Source organism: Chenopodium album, chromosome 10 (assembly GCF_948465745.1).
Source record: "Chenopodium album chromosome 10, dcCheAlbu1.1, whole genome shotgun sequence".
Lineage (NCBI taxonomy): Eukaryota > Viridiplantae > Streptophyta > Magnoliopsida > Caryophyllales > Amaranthaceae > Chenopodium > Chenopodium album.
Window position 1 is genome coordinate 40,866,454 of NC_137843.1, and position 19,441 is coordinate 40,885,894.

Here is a 19,441-nt window from a genome sequence, read left to right on the forward strand (position 1 = left end):
AATTAGTAGCCAATCAATAATTTAGTTTACTTAATACGTATTGCATATCGTCCGTTTATTCCAATTGTATATGAAAATGGAGGTAATTCTTCCTTCTTCTAGTACATTATAGCATTGACTTTATCTTTTGATTAATGAAAAGCATACGCATTTTTTGTAAATAATTATCTATTCTTTACTTTGGTGATTCAACTTTCCTATAACTTTTTCAAGGATAACTTCTTTACTTATTTGTTGTGTTATGTTAGTGAGGTCGGTTATCAATTTTAAACTACACTACTACAAAACTTGAAAAACTAACCGCCAATTATAGACCCGTTATTTAAATAACGAGTCTATTTGATGCAAGAGATCCAATATTAAAAATGATAGGTCTCTTATGTGTATTGGGCCCCCAACTTTAATGGGAGAAGTATATTGAGAGAGATAGGAGACCCGTTATCAAATTTAATGGGTCTGCCACCTTTATTCATGAGTGAGACACTGATGCTCTATCTCCTATATTCATTTCATTCTCTTCTTACGGAGTATTTACTGGTATTTTTTCACAAACCCTACACTAAATCCGCCGTCAATCGACCACTTCCATCCACCACTTAAATTGTGAAAATATCTAAGACATGGATTCTTTCTTTCTTTCATATAATCAGCATGGTTCCGCAAGTACGAGCCCCGCGAGCAGCACCAAAGAGAAAGACGCAACAACAATCAGATTGTTCATGTTAAATTTAATTGTTCATGTTTGGACCAAGATAGATTCAGATTTGTCCCAATAAATTTAGCAGGTTCGAATCATGTTATTAGGTTGGATTAAGGGTTCCTTCCATAAATACAATACAACATATACCAAATTCAAAGTGAAAGACAAGCCCATAAAATTGAGGTTCATCTTTGGAACAAACACTAGTTTGTTTGGATAAAGAAAAGGGAAGGAAAAAAAGAGGAGGGAGAGGAAGAAAAAATAATACCCTCTCTGTCCCAAAATATAGTTCTCATTTGGAAAGGGAGGGGAGAAAAAATATTACTCTCAGTGTCCCAAAATATAGTTCTCATTTGGAAAATAACACAAGATTATGAAATGATAGGAGGAAATACTAAAAGTACATTGAGAAACCAAATTGATGATCATTTGCAAAAAAGAAGAGAGAGAAATGTAATTTACTTTTTCAATAAGTAAAAAGATTAAAGTAAATAAAGGGAGTCATAAATCATGATGCACAAATAATAAGAAAAATTAAAGGGTACATTTAACACTTCATCTAATAAAAAAACAAAAAAAAAAAAAAAAAATGATGGTAAATGAGTAATTTTCAGAAAAACATTAACCGATAAAAAATGAATTAAGATAAAATGGGAAATGAGAAATGTATTTAAGAACGGAGAGGTTAAATTTTTATTCCAAATTTTTCATTGTTGAAGAGATCAATTTTTTACAGTTAAACCACTTCATTTTTCTGCCCTCCAATTATCTTCCTCATTTGTTATCCAAATAAGAGAAATTCAATCCCTCCATTTCCTTTCCTTTGCCTCTATTTCTTTCGATCCAAACACACTCTTTAGCTGCCCTATATTTGCTAGATTGTTCCATTAATTTTCTAGACCAATGTATTCCCAAATTTATAATGGTTTTTTTTTTTTTTTTTTTTTTTTTTTTTGGAAACCATTTGTCATGTATAATTAATTTGCTAATCATCTCGACTTTCTAAGTGACAAATTAATTAAACACAATCACGATCCTCAAAGTCACACCAATAGAACAACAAAGCTCAACTGAACTTAATTCCCTAATTAAACAAGTTGATCGATCACAGCCAAAGTCAGCAAAAATATTTTTCCAGAAATATATGCCAGTGGTAATCAACCAAAAATACAGAAAATAACAATTGAATATACATTGATGGTTTTGTTCAATGATCTGGTGTGTACAACCAACAGTTCTCGACCCATAATGTTAGAAGGCAAGAACAATTGCACAATGAACGGTATAACTATGGCATATTTGAAGGACTGCTCCTGATAATTAGGACTTCCTGGCTAACCGCAAATTACAGCCACCACTTCTAGTTGACAGCAGGTCTAAATGAATGAGTTCCGTACTTTCATTCTCTATCTGAAACTCCAAAAAAAGTGTTTTCCGAATTTCATTAGCAATCCCACCATAATCACCATTTATTAATGCAATTGTGTTCTCTGATCTAAGTACTCCTTGGGTTATGAAGATGTTTGATACATGATTCTCTTAAATCAAAGAAGATGCTAGTCCACCATAAAAACAAAATTGTTCTTTTCCCAAATGCTCATCGACGCTTGTAGAGACAAGGCTTCAGCTCAGGCCATTCAATCTCATTCACATCTCTCAGTTGCTCATCCTGACCAAAAATTAAAGTGATGCATATTCAAAATAAGAAACAAATAGACAAGGAACGGTTGATTGGCCCACATATGTGCAAAAACACAAAGATGATGAGGGCCTTTAATCTTAATACCCTAATATGGAAAAATGAAAGGAAAGCAATTCACACCTTTTTCCTGAAGAAAAACAGGATGAACATTTTATTTGAGGAATCCTGTAAACAAGAACTCATAAATAGACAGTTTTACAGTAAAGCAAGCAAGAGTCCAGAAGAGACATTATTTATACTATTAGAATAACTAGAATAAACAAAAGAAAGAAACACAATGTGGTTGTCCATTTTTGGGGAAATAAAAAGCAGATATACCTTTTTTTCAGTAATAAATCCTAGTTCACATATGGCTTTGGAAAATTTATTGGGATCTGCTCCTCCAGTGTTTGGATCAAACCTACTCTTTACTTCAGCTATCAAGAGCCACCCCCTAAAATCATCAGAATATCATCAGAAACATTCCACTTATATCAATAACAATAATAATAAAATTAAAAAATATATATATATATTCCACTTATATCAATAACTTGTAAACCACCAAACTAAAAATATTGCCTTGGCTTAAGAACTCGGTGTGCTTCCTGAAGATAACTAGGGAAATCAGTTCCCATCAGCGAAAGGCAGAATACAGACACATCTACGGATGATGATTCAAGGGGTGTCTGCAAGAACAAAACTTTATGATTTAAACAGCATTGAGATATCAATACACTTGATCAATGATGTTTAATTACAAGAGCATACTGCACCTGATCTCAGCAAAAAGATTGAGCGTGTAGCATGAAATAAAGTCTAAAATACATGGAAAGTTGAAATCACAGCGGACTCCTTAACATATCTCACAAATATTTTTAACTAGAACAGATCTGCAAGAGCCGACTTCCAAAAATCGCTCATGCTTAAAAATGTAGTCCAACTCAGTCTCTACACTACAAAATTACTTTTGCTGATGCCTCTTAATAGAATCTTACATTTTTCTAAGTTAATTGTAACTGAAGAGGTGAATGTAAAAGGCCATGCGTTATAGTAATTGACAAGGTAATCCAGCCCTTTCTTTTTTTTTTTTTTTTTTGAAAGCCAAGGTAATCCAGCCTAAACAAGGGAGGACTCGTACAAATAAAAAATAGTCTATATGACCTATACAATAAGAGTAATTGTATGACTATACAATAAGACAATAGCTTTTACCACAAATTACAATAAGAGTAATGTCTTATTACTACAAGTTTCAAAAAGTTGTTCATAAAATTCTAATGCTCATATGTTTGAGATTTAAAAACATAAATCCTGATGACCGAGCACATTCCCTTTAAGTAAATAAATAAATAAAATGTAACAGACAGCAAATACAAGGAACTTGATAAAATTGAATGTGGGTCAACTATGGAAAGAAGACGGAGAGGTATTTCGACGATCACAACTTTAGATCAATCCCCCAAATGTTTGGTGAAAATTGTATGAGCTTACTCTAATCAAACATTCCAATCCAAAAGAGATACCCTTGTGCTAGCTCATCAATTTCATATATTATGTTACCCAAAATAAGTGCTTGTTTGGTTAGATAAAGTATTAACTTCCATGAACTTTCAATGTCCATGAAATTTTATTTCCAAAAATTATTTTGGCTGAATGGTAGAAATTTCTACTACCCAAATCCCCAAAGGAATTTCCACTAACCTTAAGGGGCTAGGCAAGTGAATTCCTCCATTTAGTGGAAAGCAGAATTTCCTATGAAGTCTCACTTCCCATGTTAATGCTAACCAAGTGAGCACATACAGCTATTTCCTACAAAATTACTTCCCATGTTTTTATTTGTCAACCAAAGCACTATTTTACTCAGTGCCAAACACGAATATAGGTCCAAGTATTAAGACTCAAAACTAATCTATTTTACAAACAAGTGACTACTTTTAATACTTGTGTTAGAGTGTTAAGAATCTGACTAGGATACTTACAGAGTTACGGTAAATGAAGGGCCCAGGTGACATAGGTGGCAACTTTAGACATCATTAAGGTTCAAACCCAAGCTTCCAGCAGTATATATGTTTTACTGAAAGAAATATATACAAACAACCATCCCACTAAATCATGGATCTAATGACTACTAAGTAAAACAAGAAACATCCGCATCCACTTGGGTCAATGAAATGGGATGAAATAATAGATTGCAAAGGTGCATACCTTGGACATGTCACAAGCAATAACAGAAGGATCACTGGAAACAAGATCAATAGAATATACTTTGTTTTTTACATTCTTTGATAACCGTGCATCCCCTGCATTTGACAAAAACAGGCACAATTAGCGTAAAAGTGATAATGAGAAGCAATAAGTAAGACTTCCAGTTACACCAGACATCATTTCAAAATAGGCATTAGTTTGAATAGGGTGCAGAAGACCTCACCACAACCAAAATCAGCCACAATAAAACATGGGTCATGATCCTTCAGCCATTTGATGATCACGTTAACTGGCAGCTCAGGCCAATGTGACATTGTTTCTTGATATCCTACATGATACTGGCATATAAGTTAATAAAATGTCAAAACAAGCAAGGTATCAGGCAATGACTATATCAGACACAAACAGCTTCCTGGCAGCATATTCCTATGAATATATGACAGTGGATATAACAACACACACACACACACACACAAATAAATAAAAATTTTAAAATAAAATAAAATAAAAAAACCAAACAAACAAACACGAAAAAAAAATAAATTAGAATAAAAAAAATTGTGGCACATGCCATGTACATACAAAATTATGTAAATAAAAGAACATAATTCAGATGCTGAAGCAAAAGTTTACAATGTAAGAGTACAATTTCAGCAAAATATAGTGGGACTTCCTAGTAAGTGCAAGGCAGGTAAGTTTTTTAGTTGACAAAAAATTGTGAAATGAGGTTAGTAGGACTTATTAGGAATTTCCACTTCCCACAATATGTAGGAGTTTCCCTATGTAATTTCCCAAGGAAAGTAGAAATTCTTATAGAAAGTTACTTCCCCTATTGATAACCAAACAACTTTAGGAAATTCCAATGAATTTGGTTATGAAATTTAATTCCCATAAAAATCGAACTTCGTGGGAATTTATACTTCCTGTGTGAATCAAACAACCACTAAATACTTGGACTTAAGACATTATCCCTATAGTTACAACTAACACTACTTCACAAATATTTCAAATCCAAGTCTTGCATAGTTGTAATACGAAAGAGGTGTGCTACAATCATCTCATAAATCAAACTTGAAGGGCCAGTGATAAGTACTTTATAGCATGAGTATTGGCACTCAAGAAATTTCTCAAGCAAACAAAAAGTATTTTTGGAATATACACCCTTGATAATGGACCAAAGAATCCACTTAGAGATTGATCTTACCTATCTTGTAATTAAACGAGAAGAAATCAACTAATAGATTCCAATGATTTACATCTAGAACATAAATATTTCATCACAGATAGTGGCGAATCTAGGAATTTAGAGATGGGGGTACAAATTCGCCTTATTAAAATAAAACTAATAAACTACAAACTCCACAAACTAAAATTTCAGTTATTTATTGTTTCCACTATCTTATTAGTCATTCATAATTAAATAACCAAATATATGAAACCAATAATTTTATTAAAGGTTACACTTTTATAAAACTTTTAGCTTAATGTAAAGACCATATATATACACTAGAAATAGAGTACTTGTAATAATTTAATCTAGTATAACTAATCACACTTAGTTTTATAAATTGCCATAATCTAATATACATTGATACAAATTGAGGCACACTTATTTATACCTGATATATATTACCTGATATATATTACTAAAATCAAGAAAAAAAAATTTAAGGAAAAAAGTCAACTATATTGATGAACATACTAAGGGGTCGTTTGGTTCGCACGGGATAATCGGAATAGAATGAACAAAGGGAATGAATCGGAATTTGAATGAAAATCCTCCAATTTTGTTGTGTTGTTTGTTTTGAATAACAAAGGAAACACTGCCACCAATCCAACAACCACACCACCACCACATTGCTTAACTTCCCACCATTTCCAGCCACCACCCAGCCACTCTCCGCACCTCCTCCACCACTCGCCGCCCTTCTCCGCATCTCCCCCACCCCTCGCCGCCGTTCTCCACGATCGCACAACTATCTTCTCCCCCGAAAAAACCTCCTCCAGCCCGCAAAACCCTAGATTTATTCTCTCGCCGTAAAATCGTCGGCGGCTCCCCCACCACCCTCGAAACCCTAGCTTCTAAGGTTTTGAGGGTGTTGGAACGCCGACTGATGGTTTTACGGGGAGATAGAAGTTGTTTCCGGGTTTTTGCGGGGTTGGGGGAGGTTTTTTCGGGGGGAGAGGAGAGTTTTGAGATCGCGGCGAGGGGCAAGGGAGGTGTAGCAAAGGGCGGGGGGACGACCGACGGTGAGGGGGCTGGGTTTCGGTGGTTTTGGTAGGAAGTAGGATGGTGGTATGGTGTTGTTGGGGTGGCTAGGGAATGGGAATGGAAATACCTAGGGGGGGTGGGGAATGAAGTTGGAAGGATTTGAGGGAATGGAGAGGGTAAAGGGAATGGGAAAAAAGGCTTAATAAACAACAACAAAGGGAATGAGGGTAGTTGATTCCCATTCCCTTTGATGAATACCCCCAAACAAACGGGCCCTAAGTTTAGAATCAAACGGTTCGAAAACACTTTAATTTATATATATAAGAAATCATTAGACAGCCATTAAATATTAACAAATATATTGATGTAAGATAATATTAAAATGACTGATATTTGATATTAGTGTTATATGTTTAAGTATATAAATGATACTTCGTACTTCATAGTAATATAAACATGAAGAGGACAAGAAAAAATTTACTCCCTCCGTTCAGTTTTTATCTTCCTACTTTCCGTTTCGAAATGTTTCTGTTTTATCTTCCCACTTTGCTTTATTCCTTTTATGGTAAAGAAATTATCCACTTTTATCACTACTTACCCCACCACATGGTCCACATAAGAATATATAATAATACTTTTGTTTTTAAACAACTTTCTCTCTCATACTTAAAAAGTAAAAATAAGGACCCATTTTTAAGAGAATTAATATACTCCACAAGTATTTTGGATAAAAAATTAAAAATAAATAAAAGAAAAAAACTTTAAAACAAATATTAAAGTAAAAAACTCATTCTGGCAGAAGCGTACTTATATAACTAAAGAAAACAGTTCTAGACCTTGCCAGTCTCTTTTCATTTCCTTTGTAGAAGAGTGCGGCAAAGACTATTAATGCTGACTCTATGACAAAACCTAAGAGATCAGTTTTATATAATAATCAGTCTCTTTGATCAATATTTTGTTTTCTGGAATGAGGATATGCACCCCTGTATCCGCCATTGTTTACAAAGAATCTCTAGCATGAGACATTATATTATTTCAAAACAGAATCACAAGTACAAAATCCAGCACAAACATTGTGTGAAAGAACTTTTAACCACTGGACACATTTATTAAAGGGAAGATAATTTTCAAAAAATTACTAGATGGTAGGGCTTGCGAGAATGGCAAGTGAACATATATGCAATAAGGAATGTAAGATTTAGATATGCATATAATAGTTTAGCTACTCCAATAGGTGGCTGCCACAGCCACCAAGAACACTAGATTCTAGAGTGCACTTACAAATTAGTAATTAAAAGTCATCCAAAACTTCTAAGTACTAGATGACTTAATATCCATTACATCATAGGCGGTAATTTATACATATGTACTGTTTAATGCAGAACATTCCCCAAACTCTACCCATTTTGTCAATAATATATCCAGGATAAGTCATACAACTTGGATATAGTAACCATAAAAGTAGAAACTCACCATATTGAACAGAGAAGGGTCCTCCTTGAAAAACTTCAGAGCTTCATTTCCACTGCAAAACAAAAGAAGGATACATGTGTATTCAATTTAGCAAAATAAAATGGCTAACAATACATCAATAAGAAGTTTATAACATGCTATACCCAATCACGCCCCCACAAGCCCCCAAGTAAAAGATTATAACAAAACAAAATTCAACTATCAAACAATTCTAAACTTAATAATCATACTTTCACTCTATTCTAGGGGTGGGTCCAGTAATTCATGAATTCCAAAGATTCTTAAAGATGAACATTTAACACCTCCAACAAACAATGAAGTGGCGAATATCTGTCATCCACAATCCTAATAGAAGAGACGCAGAAAAGGGAAACATTAAGCGAAGAGAAAGGAAACTATACAAGTATCAACAATTCTCATACATTGGTATTGGACAATACACTAATTAATTGATGGTCATTTAGTTAGCGACAATATGGATATTATTCCTTGTATCTAGGTTCATTCCTATTCCTTCTTCAGATGCATTAGGAACTCTCCTTGTGAGAAGGGTTTCCTATTGTTTTTCATTTTTTTTTTCCCCTTTAAATTAAAACAAATTAGTGATACTCTACAATGAGTCCCTAGATCATTTTTTTTTAAAAAAAAAATATATATATTACAGGTACCTTATTTTCTGGGACTACAACAGATCCAATAGCCTTAAGATCACAAGACTACCTACAAGTACCAAAATATGAAAGATTCCCAGAAAGAGAAATAGGGTACCGTAATGTCTATAAAACTAAATAAATCATATAATATGCAGCCCCCAAAGTACACACTGATCAACCGCAGGAGTCTGGAAAAAATGTGCCTCTCCAGCCTCATTGCACTTGTTCTATCCAAACAAATAACATTACATACTGCCACCTTCTAGTTTCGGCTATTTTTTTTTCCGGGCCACAGATGCTCTAATTAAGTACCATGCCACAAATAGGAGATTGCTACATTCAAAAATAAATATATTCGCTATATTGCTATGTGAACAACAAATATTTTTTAGCCAAGGGCCATTCAAATCTCAGGTATATGATGCCACTCAATCACAGTGAAAAAAGGAAATATATAGAACGGAAAATGAAAAAGGAAGAAAGAGTACAACTATACATGTGTCTATCAATTGAAACCATCTTTAAAAATGATAAGAAATTAAAACATCAACATCCATACATATGCTATCAAAAATTATGTCATCCATTTTACAACCTTATTAGCAAACACTAAGCTGCATCCTCTTGATTAATAGCATACATATATTACTAGTCATTGACATAACCCATAATTGCGATTTACAATCATCGGCATACATATATGACTAGTCATTGACATAACCCATAATTGCGATTTACAATCATCTAGGCTGTGATTTGCATCCTCTTGACTAACAGTATACATAAAGGACTAGTCAGTAGTCATTGACATGGGATTAAATCCCTTACTATTTTATGGTTATAACAGATAAGTCCTATTATGAGTTTATGACTTAGTAGCTTTATTGATGCAGAAGCTAGATCCCTCCAGTTTCACATTGATGTTGATTCCCTTGATACTCTCACAGCGGCATTCAAGGTATTAATAGCTTGATTTTAGGTTAATTTCTCTCTTATGGCATTCCTTGCATGATTTGGATTGATTCTCAAAGGCTTTAATAATTGTTTGAAGAGTAGTAGTGTTTCCAGGCAATGGTATAGGTTCAGACTCTTTGAAGCCAAAAGGGGACCAAAGAAAAATTAGTCTTTTGCTAGAATGGTGATGCCGGATCCACTAGTGAACACCCATGCTGAAGGAAACGACATTAAGAACAGCCAAGCAACAAATTTGAGCTACTCATGGAGAACTATGATACAGTTCCAGACATACATCACCAGAAAACATTGATGCACAAAGGCACCAATGCTCCTAAGTTATAAGTACCGGCACCGGCAATGCAATATAGCTTCATTACTCCGCTAATCCAGCGCTGTCCATATATCGTTCCTCTATTGGTTGTCCAAAATACCCTTAATCTAATCTTGATATCAGTGATTTTTACTTAAAAGGTCAAGAAATCCTCCCCAAGGTCCATACACATTAAACTAGCATTGCAACCAAGTTTTATGAATGATGATGGAGCCTTAAAAATTTACGAAGATAGAAACAGAAAATAAAACAAGCTTACAATTTTAAGTTCCAACCTAACTTTCCTTTCCTCTCAACCTCTCTTCAATTCACCCTCAAATCAAAATATAAGAATTTTAAAGAATAAAATAAATATAAATGAATGAAAAATTAAAGAAAAACATTAAAGATCTCATACAGTCATATGGACTCATATCACACATCATCACCGTCAACTTCCCCCTCCCCCTGAGAAAAATGGGGAAAAAAGTTGACATTCTCAACCAAAATCAATGACAATTCTTAAATTTCTTACCAAACACAATACCCCAATCGCACCTACGAAAATAATATTCAAATCACCTTTACCCTAATCACCCTACCTCTTTTAATTCGTGAATTTTCCTCCATAACCCACAAACACAAGCCCTGCTTTGAGCTCACTTTCTTCCTCTCCATTGGACCCCCTTAAAGGAAGAAGATGAATTTGATTTACAAAATGAGAATAGTTACAGGAAATAAAACGAAAGTGCAAGCTTTCAAGAGGCTTGTTTTCTCCCAAGATTGAGTTGCAGCTCCACATTATACATCTTATTGTGATGTTGCAAAGTGGATACCAGGTTTAGAAAAAAATGAATCTGATCTAGATGAGTATCAAAAGGTGGGTAGTTGGGATAGGTGTTTGGTTGGATGCTGCAGTTTGGGTTATGAAATGAGAATTATAAAAAAAAAAACAGAATAATAGTGCAAGCTTTCAAGAGGCCTGTTCTCTCCCAAACCACACCTCTGTTTCAAAATATAAGCCCTAGTTGACTTTTGCAATAATCTGCTACACAACTTTGACCCATGTTTGTGCAATTTACATAAGATTAAACATAGTCACATGGGTACTTGTTCGATATTATTGGTCAAATTTCTACGTTGGCAACGGAACATTTATTTTAAAACAAAAGGGAGTGACAAACAAAAGTAATTGAACTCTTACACGTTTTTTTCATGCTTACCCTCTAACTGATCTCTTTTAGTTTAAGAGCTAACTCCCTTGCTTTCTCCCCAAGCTAAACTAATTATGTTGCATTTCCAATATTACTTCTTCCCTATGCCTAATGCATAACAATGTATTATAATTCCTCCATGTTACATGGACATGGGCATGAGAATCGAATATAAGTGTAGATCCCCATTTGGTATTTTTAAACATTATGGATGGGGACATTGTCCTATACAAGGATACAACATCAATAAAATATTCTATGTTTAAAACTCAAAAGTATTTATTCTGAATATTAAATCACATTTATAAAAAATAGAAAACTTTTTTCCAAAATAAAATACAGTGTTCTTTACATAACTTTATTAAATTTGGGCTCCAAAGTTGTAGGCAAATTGCAGCCTCAAGTTACCAACCCACAAATAAGAGAGATTATTATTATGGCCTAACACAAGGCCCAAACAAAGACCACTTTTATTAGCTATACCCTATGTTACTCGGACTTGAGTACAAGTGTCGGATAAAAGTATGGATACAAAGTTCACATTTCAAGAATACAAGAGCTTTGTCCTAATTTGAAAGCATGCATGAGGACATGAAGAAAAAAACGGAGATAATTTAAAGTAAACATATCTTCAATCTTACTCAAATTATCAAAATATTTGAAATTTTAGGAAAAAAAAAAAATTGAAACAAAGGGAGAATATAAATAAATATGACAATGAGAATTGGAAAATGGGAAGTACTACCAAAGTCAAATGTCAAAGTATCGCATGATTTTTAATTTCTTTCACATAGTTCATAGTATGTTGTAACCCTTCTCCTACCTACACCAAGATGAAAAAACAAAAGTAAATAAGTTGTACGCAATTGAAAAGCTTAGTACCCACCTCCCGCCATAGCGGAGCACTCGTTATAGGGGGGAAAATCTCTTCAAGGTGATGAGATTTATACTCTTAGCAAACTCCCCATTCTATTAAGCAAAAAAAGGTAAATTTCACCTCCCACCCCCCCCCCCCCCAATTTCCCATTTAACAGAACTAAGGTTAATACATAAGATCAAAACTATTCTTTAATTGTTCCCCCCTTCCTTGCATCACTCTTTCTTTTAATGTTCCGTGTCGAAAAGATAAATCAAGGATGAGCTATGGATACAAATACCCAGAACTAGCTCAGATATAGGCCGGATCTTCCGTGTCGATAATTTGTAGGAGAGGGTAGAGAATATACTCCACCAGCTGCACAAAGACAGGAGAAAGATGCACAAACACATGCATTGAAGAAAACTATCAGAGCTATGACCATTTTAATAATCCTTAAAGACTGATTCGTGCAAGATCTCCCTTCCTTCCTCTAATTTAGGTTTGTATGGAGAGTCATAATTGAGCAAAATCTTTCGTACCCAGCCTCTATTCCGCACCAGTACCAAGATCAGTGTCTGTTTGTATTAGTATGGGGAAAATTTGCCATGACGGAATAATATAGTGACTAATCTTATCAATCAATCAATCAATCAATCAAAGCCTTAATCCCAAAAGTGGGGTCGGCTAACATGAACCAAATTTGATTATTCCGTGTAGTCATCAACATAAATCTTTCTCCTCCATCCCTTACGATCCAAAACTTCATCCTCACGTAAATCCATGCACTTCATATCCTTCCTCACTCCTTCCAACCAAGTCATCTTTGGTCTCCCTCTTCCTCGTTTAATCCCTCCATGGTCCCACTCTTCCACTCTTCGCACCGGTGCACCCTCGGGTCTCCGTCTTACATGTCCAAACCAACGCAGACGATTTTCCCTTAATTTATCTACAATGCCCGCCACACCTACTTTCTTGCGAATAACCTCATTTCTGATTCTATCTCTTAAAGTGTTTCCACACATCCACCTTAACATGCGCATTTCCGTAACCTCCATCTTTTTAATATGCTCTTTCTTAGAAGCCCAACATTCTGTACCATAGAGCAACACTGGTCTTATGGCAGTCCTGTAGAATTTTCCCTTCAACTTTAAGGGAATGCTGCGGTCGCATAACACTCCCGTGGCCGCTCTCCATTTAAGCCACCCTGACTTAATCCTGTGGGTCACGTCTTGATCAATGTCACCATTCTTCTGGATGATCGACCCTAGGTACTTAAAACATTCACTCATGGTCAAATCCTTTCCATCCAAACTCACCACTTCATTGCTTGTCCCCCTCTGAGTGCCAAAACGACATACCAAATATTCAGTCTTACTCCGACTTAGCTTAAACCCTCTAGATTCCAACCTTTGCCTCCATTGCTCCAACTTGACATTAACCCCATCCTTAGTCTCATCCACCAAAACGATATCATCTGCGAACAGCATACACCATGGAACCTCATCTTGAATTGGTCTAGTTAATTCATCTAGAACCGTTGCAAAAAGAAAAGGGCTTAATGCAGACCCTTGATGCAATCCGATTGTAATAGGGAAATCTTTTGTCAACCCTCCGCATGTCCTCACATTTGTTGACACATCCCGATACATATCCTTAACTAGGTCTACATACCTTCGTGGGATACCTTTCTTCAACATTGCCCACCAAAGTATCTCTCTTGGCACCTTGTCATATGCCTTCTCTAAATCAATAAAGACCATATGAAGATCTTTCTTCTTTACCCTATAAAACTCCATCATTTGTCTTATCAAATGGATTGCCTCCATAGTAGATCTCCCAGGCATAAAACCAAATTGGTTATCTGAAATGCTTGTGCATGCCCTCAACCTTTGTTCAATCACCCTTTCCCACAACTTCATAGTATGGCTCATAAGCTTAATTCCTCGATAGTTAGAACAATCTTGAGCGTCTCCTTTGTTTTTATAAACCGGGACCAAGGTGCTCTTCCTCCAATCTTGTGGGATCCTTGTAGCCGTCCATATCTTGTTGAAAAGGTTTGTTAACCAATCAATACCAATCTTACCCAAACACCTCCACACCTCTATCGGTACCCCATCAGGGCCAACCGCCTTCTTAGGTTTCATCTTCCTCAGTGCAATCTCCACCTCTACTCTCCTAATCCTTCGCACATACTCCATGTTGATTTCTTCATCACTCATAGAGGTATCTCCTATCACAACTCCATTACTTCCATTAAATAATTCATCGAAGTACCCCTTCCACCTGTCCTTGATGCCCTCCTCTTGCACTAGGACCATTTGGTTCTTATCTTTGACACACTTCACCATGCCAATATCCTTCCTTGCCTCTTGTCTTCTCTTTGCCATCTTATAAATGATCCTTTCTCCCTCCTTGGAATCAAGCTTTTCATAAACCTCCTGATATGCCTTTTCTTTTGCTTGGCGAACAGCTGCCTTTGCCTTACTCTTAGCCTCCTTATACGCTGCAAAGGTTTCATCACTCCTACATTTTCCTAAGGCTTGATAGCATTCCCTTTTTTGCTTAATTACTGCTTTCACCTCTTCATTCCACCACGAAGTATCTCTCTGTACCGAAGTTCTTCCCCTTACTTCCCCTAAGACCTCTTTGGCCACTCTTAGGAAACAGTTCTTCATTCGTAACCAGGTCATGTCCGGATCCACCTCTCCATCCCAATCCGCTTCTTCAATTACCTTTTCTGTAAAAACCTTAGCTTTTGCATCCCTTAGGGTCCACCATCTTATCCTTGGTTCTTCTTGTCTAACTTTTTTCTTCGCCTTCTCTTTCAGACGAATAGTCATTACCAATAGCCGGTGTTGGGTGACCACACTCTCCCCTGGGATAACCTTACAGTTTATGCAACTTTGTCTATCTATGCTCCTTGTGAGCAGGAAGTCTATTTGAGTTGCATTTGCTCCATTCCGAAAAGTTATCAAGTGTGAATCCCTCTTCTTAAACCAAGTATTAGCCAAAATTAAATCATATGATTGGGCAAAATCCATAATAGCTTCACCACCGGCGTCCCTCTGCCCATACCCAAAGCCTCCATGGACACTCTCATAGCCATCTCGGCTCGCCCCAACGTGCCCATTTAGATCCCCTCCAATATATAACTTCTCTGAGTGGTGGACACCCTGCACCACCTCGTCTAGGTCCTCCCAAAATTGTCGTTTCTCTTCTGCATCTAAACCCACTTGGGGAGCATAAGCACTGATAACATTCACAATCTCCTTGCCACATAGCAACTTCAGCCTTATCAACCTATCGTTCTTCCGATAGACCTCGATCACCTCTTTTGCCAACCTCTCATCGAGAACCACACCAACTCCGTTCCTAGCTCCACCATTCCTTGTTCTGTGGCTCGTTTCTTGCCCAACATACCATACCTTATACCCCAAAACCAAGCCTCGAGCTCCTTCTCCTGTCCATCTTGTCTCTTGGAGGCACATGATGTTCACGCGTCGTCTTTTCATTACTTCTACCAATTCTGCTGATTTTCCCGTAAGAGACCCCACATTCCAAGAACCAATCCGCAAACTAAATTCTTTTCTCCCACGCTCCCTCCTGATCCCAACTCCAAGTCCTTGATTATTTGACACCACAATTGGGCAATATGGCGCGTCGCTTCTGGGCGACGACCTAGCAACCCTTACATACTTATCACTGCACCCGGGTCTGGGAAGTGCAGCGCGTCGCTCAGTAGGGAACGCCCCAATGGCACGCCCTTGCTCATTTGACACCACACTCGGGCAATGTGGCGCGTCGCTTCTGGGCGACGACCTAGCAACCCTTGCATACTTATCACTACACCCGGGTCTAGGAAGTGCAGCGCGTCGCTGAGTAGGGAACGCCCCCACGAAAATATCTGTTTGGCTCATGTCAAACATTTAATTTTACAAACACTCACTGATTAAATCTGCCACTTTACCCATTTTTATTAATATAGGTTAGAATTGTATGATACCGGACCACCTTAAAGGCTCAAACCCTTCAACAATCGAAATTGATACTATACTTTATGGCTTGTTAACTACATCAGGAAATCACCAAAGCTTTATGTACAATGATTATGCAAATATGCAAGGAACAACAATAATAAAATTGTACAAACTATATACAACAAAATTTCACAAAACAATTAACATTTGGCATAGTAAGCAACCATACATAGTTAAACACAATAGCTTGAATAACTTCTTGAGATATTTAATCACCATAAGTGAGTTCATGAGGTATGAGGAAATACAAGTTGATCCCCTTGATAAACATTTTTTGTTTATCAAGTGGCATTCTTGTAATAAAATGGCACTGGGAAGCGAAAACAAACAATAAAAAATTGAGAGCAGCTGAGTTGTGCAACTTTTTCTGAAAACCCACGTGAAAGTAAACAAACGGAGCATCAAACGATTTTGCGAGGTCTGTTAGGAGTTAACTCAACTTGCTCAACTAGAGTTAAGGTACTTTTGTCTTTTTTTCGATTCTTCCTTCAACTCCTGGAGCTTTTTCATTTTTTGGTTGCTCTGAATCTTGAACTTTGGCTCTAATCTTCACCATTCGCCATAATCAACCCCAAAAACAGTACTACACTTCCTTCTCTCTCCTCTACAAACCTAGTCTTCTTCTTCCTTTAGATCGACCCCACTACTACTACCAGATCTACCCACCGTTCCTACCATATTCAACCCACCTCACAAGTCACAACCATAATAACGGCAATTAACCACCACCCTCTTTGTCATACCTTCCCCTAAAGAGTTAATATGGCCCCACTTTACATATTTTGCTACTAGGGTGTCTTAACGTTCGGTCGGCCGGTATCGCCGCTTCGTGGTTGTTGTGGCCATGGGAGGTAACTCCCGTTAACCATGGTTAACTCACTTTTGGGTAATGTCGTTTGTAGGAAGTTAAAAGGAAAGATTCCCAGTCTGTATTAAATTACAGATATACCCTGTTTTCGCTAGCCAATTTGACAAAATTGACCCTTGATAAATGTCCCAGGTTTATCCGCGAGATCAACCTGGGCGTGCTCATGAGGTATTAGCTCTCAAAAATTCCATAACTAATTCCTCATCACCATAAAATAAAGATATACATTTGTATAAAAATCTCAAACAAGTGCACTACAAAAGAACCTTGTTTCAACATCTCCATGTTCCTTCACAAAACTCAGTTTACAATACAAAGCAAAGGGCTTGATCATATGTTACGAACCAGGTGATCACCGAAAACCTTGTCCCAATACCATTATAACCCAATAAGATGAATTAAAACCTATAAATTCAGTAAGTACTTCTCTGACCCCGGCTTCTCTCATCCAAGTGCTAATTAAATCCCCCCTAAACTTCCCTTACTACTACCTTCATATATTACAAGTAATTTATCCACTTTTATTCAACCAAACTCCATTACTTTCCTTTGTTTTTCATTTTTAAACAACCAAGCTCTATTAGTAGTACCTTTGTCTATTGTAGTTGCCTTTAATCAACCTGACTCAAGAATCCCATTTATTCACCTTCCTAAAAGTTAGTGCAAAGGGTACATAAGACTTTTATTTGGAAACGAAGGGAGTAAGTAAATCAATTCAAGTAGCAGTCAATTTAACAACAACACAAAACAAAAATTTTGCGCTAAAATACATCAAATTTCAGAAATTATCATGCATAAAAATTAAAAAATAATAAAATAAAAAGCAATTAAGAATTTTACGTGCAAGTGTAGAGCTTTTCGTTGAGCATCCTGAAATGTCCACCTGATAACCTTGCCTTCATCTATACAATCCCAAAAAACAAAAATTGTTAATTGAAAATTCTAAAAATTAAAACTAGAATGAAAAGGGATGAAAGCAAGAAAGAAAATAATACCTTGTCAAGAAAATTAGATGATTTAATAGGAATACAGCAAGACGAATTAGAGGTTTTATTTGGGATTATTTGTTTAGAATGAGAAGTGGTAGTGGTTATAGAAGAAGAGGTAATTGTGTTATCTTTGTGAGATTTGTTGCGGGCTCTACCCTTTCCACCTCTTCTTTTACGTTTTCTTGTATCTCCCTCTGTCGCCATTACGTTTTCTTTGATCGCAATTCCCACACCAGAAAACCTTGCATAAAATCAATCAAGACATCAACTTATGAATTATCTAAATAATCCAACATTTTAAGTTACTCCAAAAAAATCTCAATATACACAAATGAATTAAAATGTATCAATTATATATCAATCACCAATTAAAAACGAGGAGATTTAATTTCATGTTGAATTATCTCGAAAAATACATTATTTTAGGGATAATTGATTCAATAATCAAATTACGCTCATAATTTTCTTTTCTTTTGGATATGATGTTTCATAATCTAAGAATTTACAAACCCTAAACTTAAAGCACTGATGTGATGATAACAACAGCAAACAACTTACCTTAGAAGCTGCTTCAATGGGGGATACAAGAATTAGATTCAACGGAGAACGCTTCAATATAGAGAGAACATTGAGTGCGCTTCAATGAAATAACTCACAGAGGTAGAAAATAGGAATGGAGGCCTTTAAAAGCCATGACCCGCCAAGTTATAATATGTTTCAGAGAGGTAGAAAATAGGGAGGTTATATAAACGGAGGGTTGAGAGAGATTTAGAAGTGTCTCGCAGGGGTAAGTTGGTCATTTCATGCGGGATTTAAATTTTGTCATTTTAGATTCAGTGGTACAAAATACACTCTCAGTGGTACAAAATATAATTTCAGTAGTATTTAAAAAAAGGTTCAAATGTCTCATTAGGCTATCAAATAATACCATTAGAGCTCAGTGGTACAAAATACATTTTCAGTGGTACGAAATAAAGTTTCAGTGGTACTTCAAAAAGGTCCACTGGAGTTTTAGTGGAACAAAATATAAACTTAGTGGTAGTGGTCCCAAAAATTTTTTGTCCGTTTTTGCACGTGATACATGTCTGAAAAGTTTTAATGGGACTCACACCACCTTTTTCACTCTTCCTATCTCTCTCCTCCTTTCTCTCTCTTCCTTTTACTTTTATGTTATTTTAATAGTTGTGAGACACTTTTATTTGTCTCACAACCCTTGATTTATACTTCCTCGAAAATAGGAATGGAGGCCTTTAAAAGCCATGACCCGCCAAGTTATAATA

General features: G+C 36.1%; 1 protein-coding gene across 1 annotated transcript; it reads right to left on the reverse strand.

Moving 5' to 3' along the window:
- Positions 1 to 1,868: 1,868 nt before the first annotated feature.
- On the reverse strand, positions 1,869 to 18,854 carry LOC145563940 (ribosomal RNA-processing protein 8-like). Its single transcript, XM_081624325.1, has 10 exons — positions 18,720 to 18,854; positions 18,168 to 18,402; positions 18,013 to 18,074; positions 8,275 to 8,326; positions 4,813 to 4,927; positions 4,590 to 4,684; positions 2,964 to 3,070; positions 2,721 to 2,835; positions 2,523 to 2,567; positions 1,869 to 2,369 (listed from the first exon to the last, which is right to left on the reverse strand). Exons 2-10 carry the CDS (start codon positions 18,363 to 18,365, stop codon positions 2,298 to 2,300), a joined length of 861 nt encoding a protein of 286 aa, XP_081480451.1. The 5' UTR covers positions 18,366 to 18,402; positions 18,720 to 18,854; the 3' UTR covers positions 1,869 to 2,297.
- Between the last annotated feature and the right edge of the window lie 587 nt (positions 18,855 to 19,441).

Excerpts from the sequence above, each read along its gene's own strand:
- LOC145563940 (XM_081624325.1), bottom strand. The coding sequence starts at position 18,365 with ATGGCGACAGAGGGAGATACAAGAAAACGTAAAAGAAGAGGTGGAAAG. Across the intron at positions 8,327-18,012 it reads GAAAAGCTCTACACTTGCAC|TGGAAATGAAGCTCTGAAGT; the intron begins GTAAAATTCTTA and ends TTTGTTTTGCAG. Across the intron at positions 2,370-2,522 it reads TGTTTTTCTTCAGGAAAAAG|GATGAGCAACTGAGAGATGT; the intron begins GTGTGAATTGCT and ends ATTTTTGGTCAG.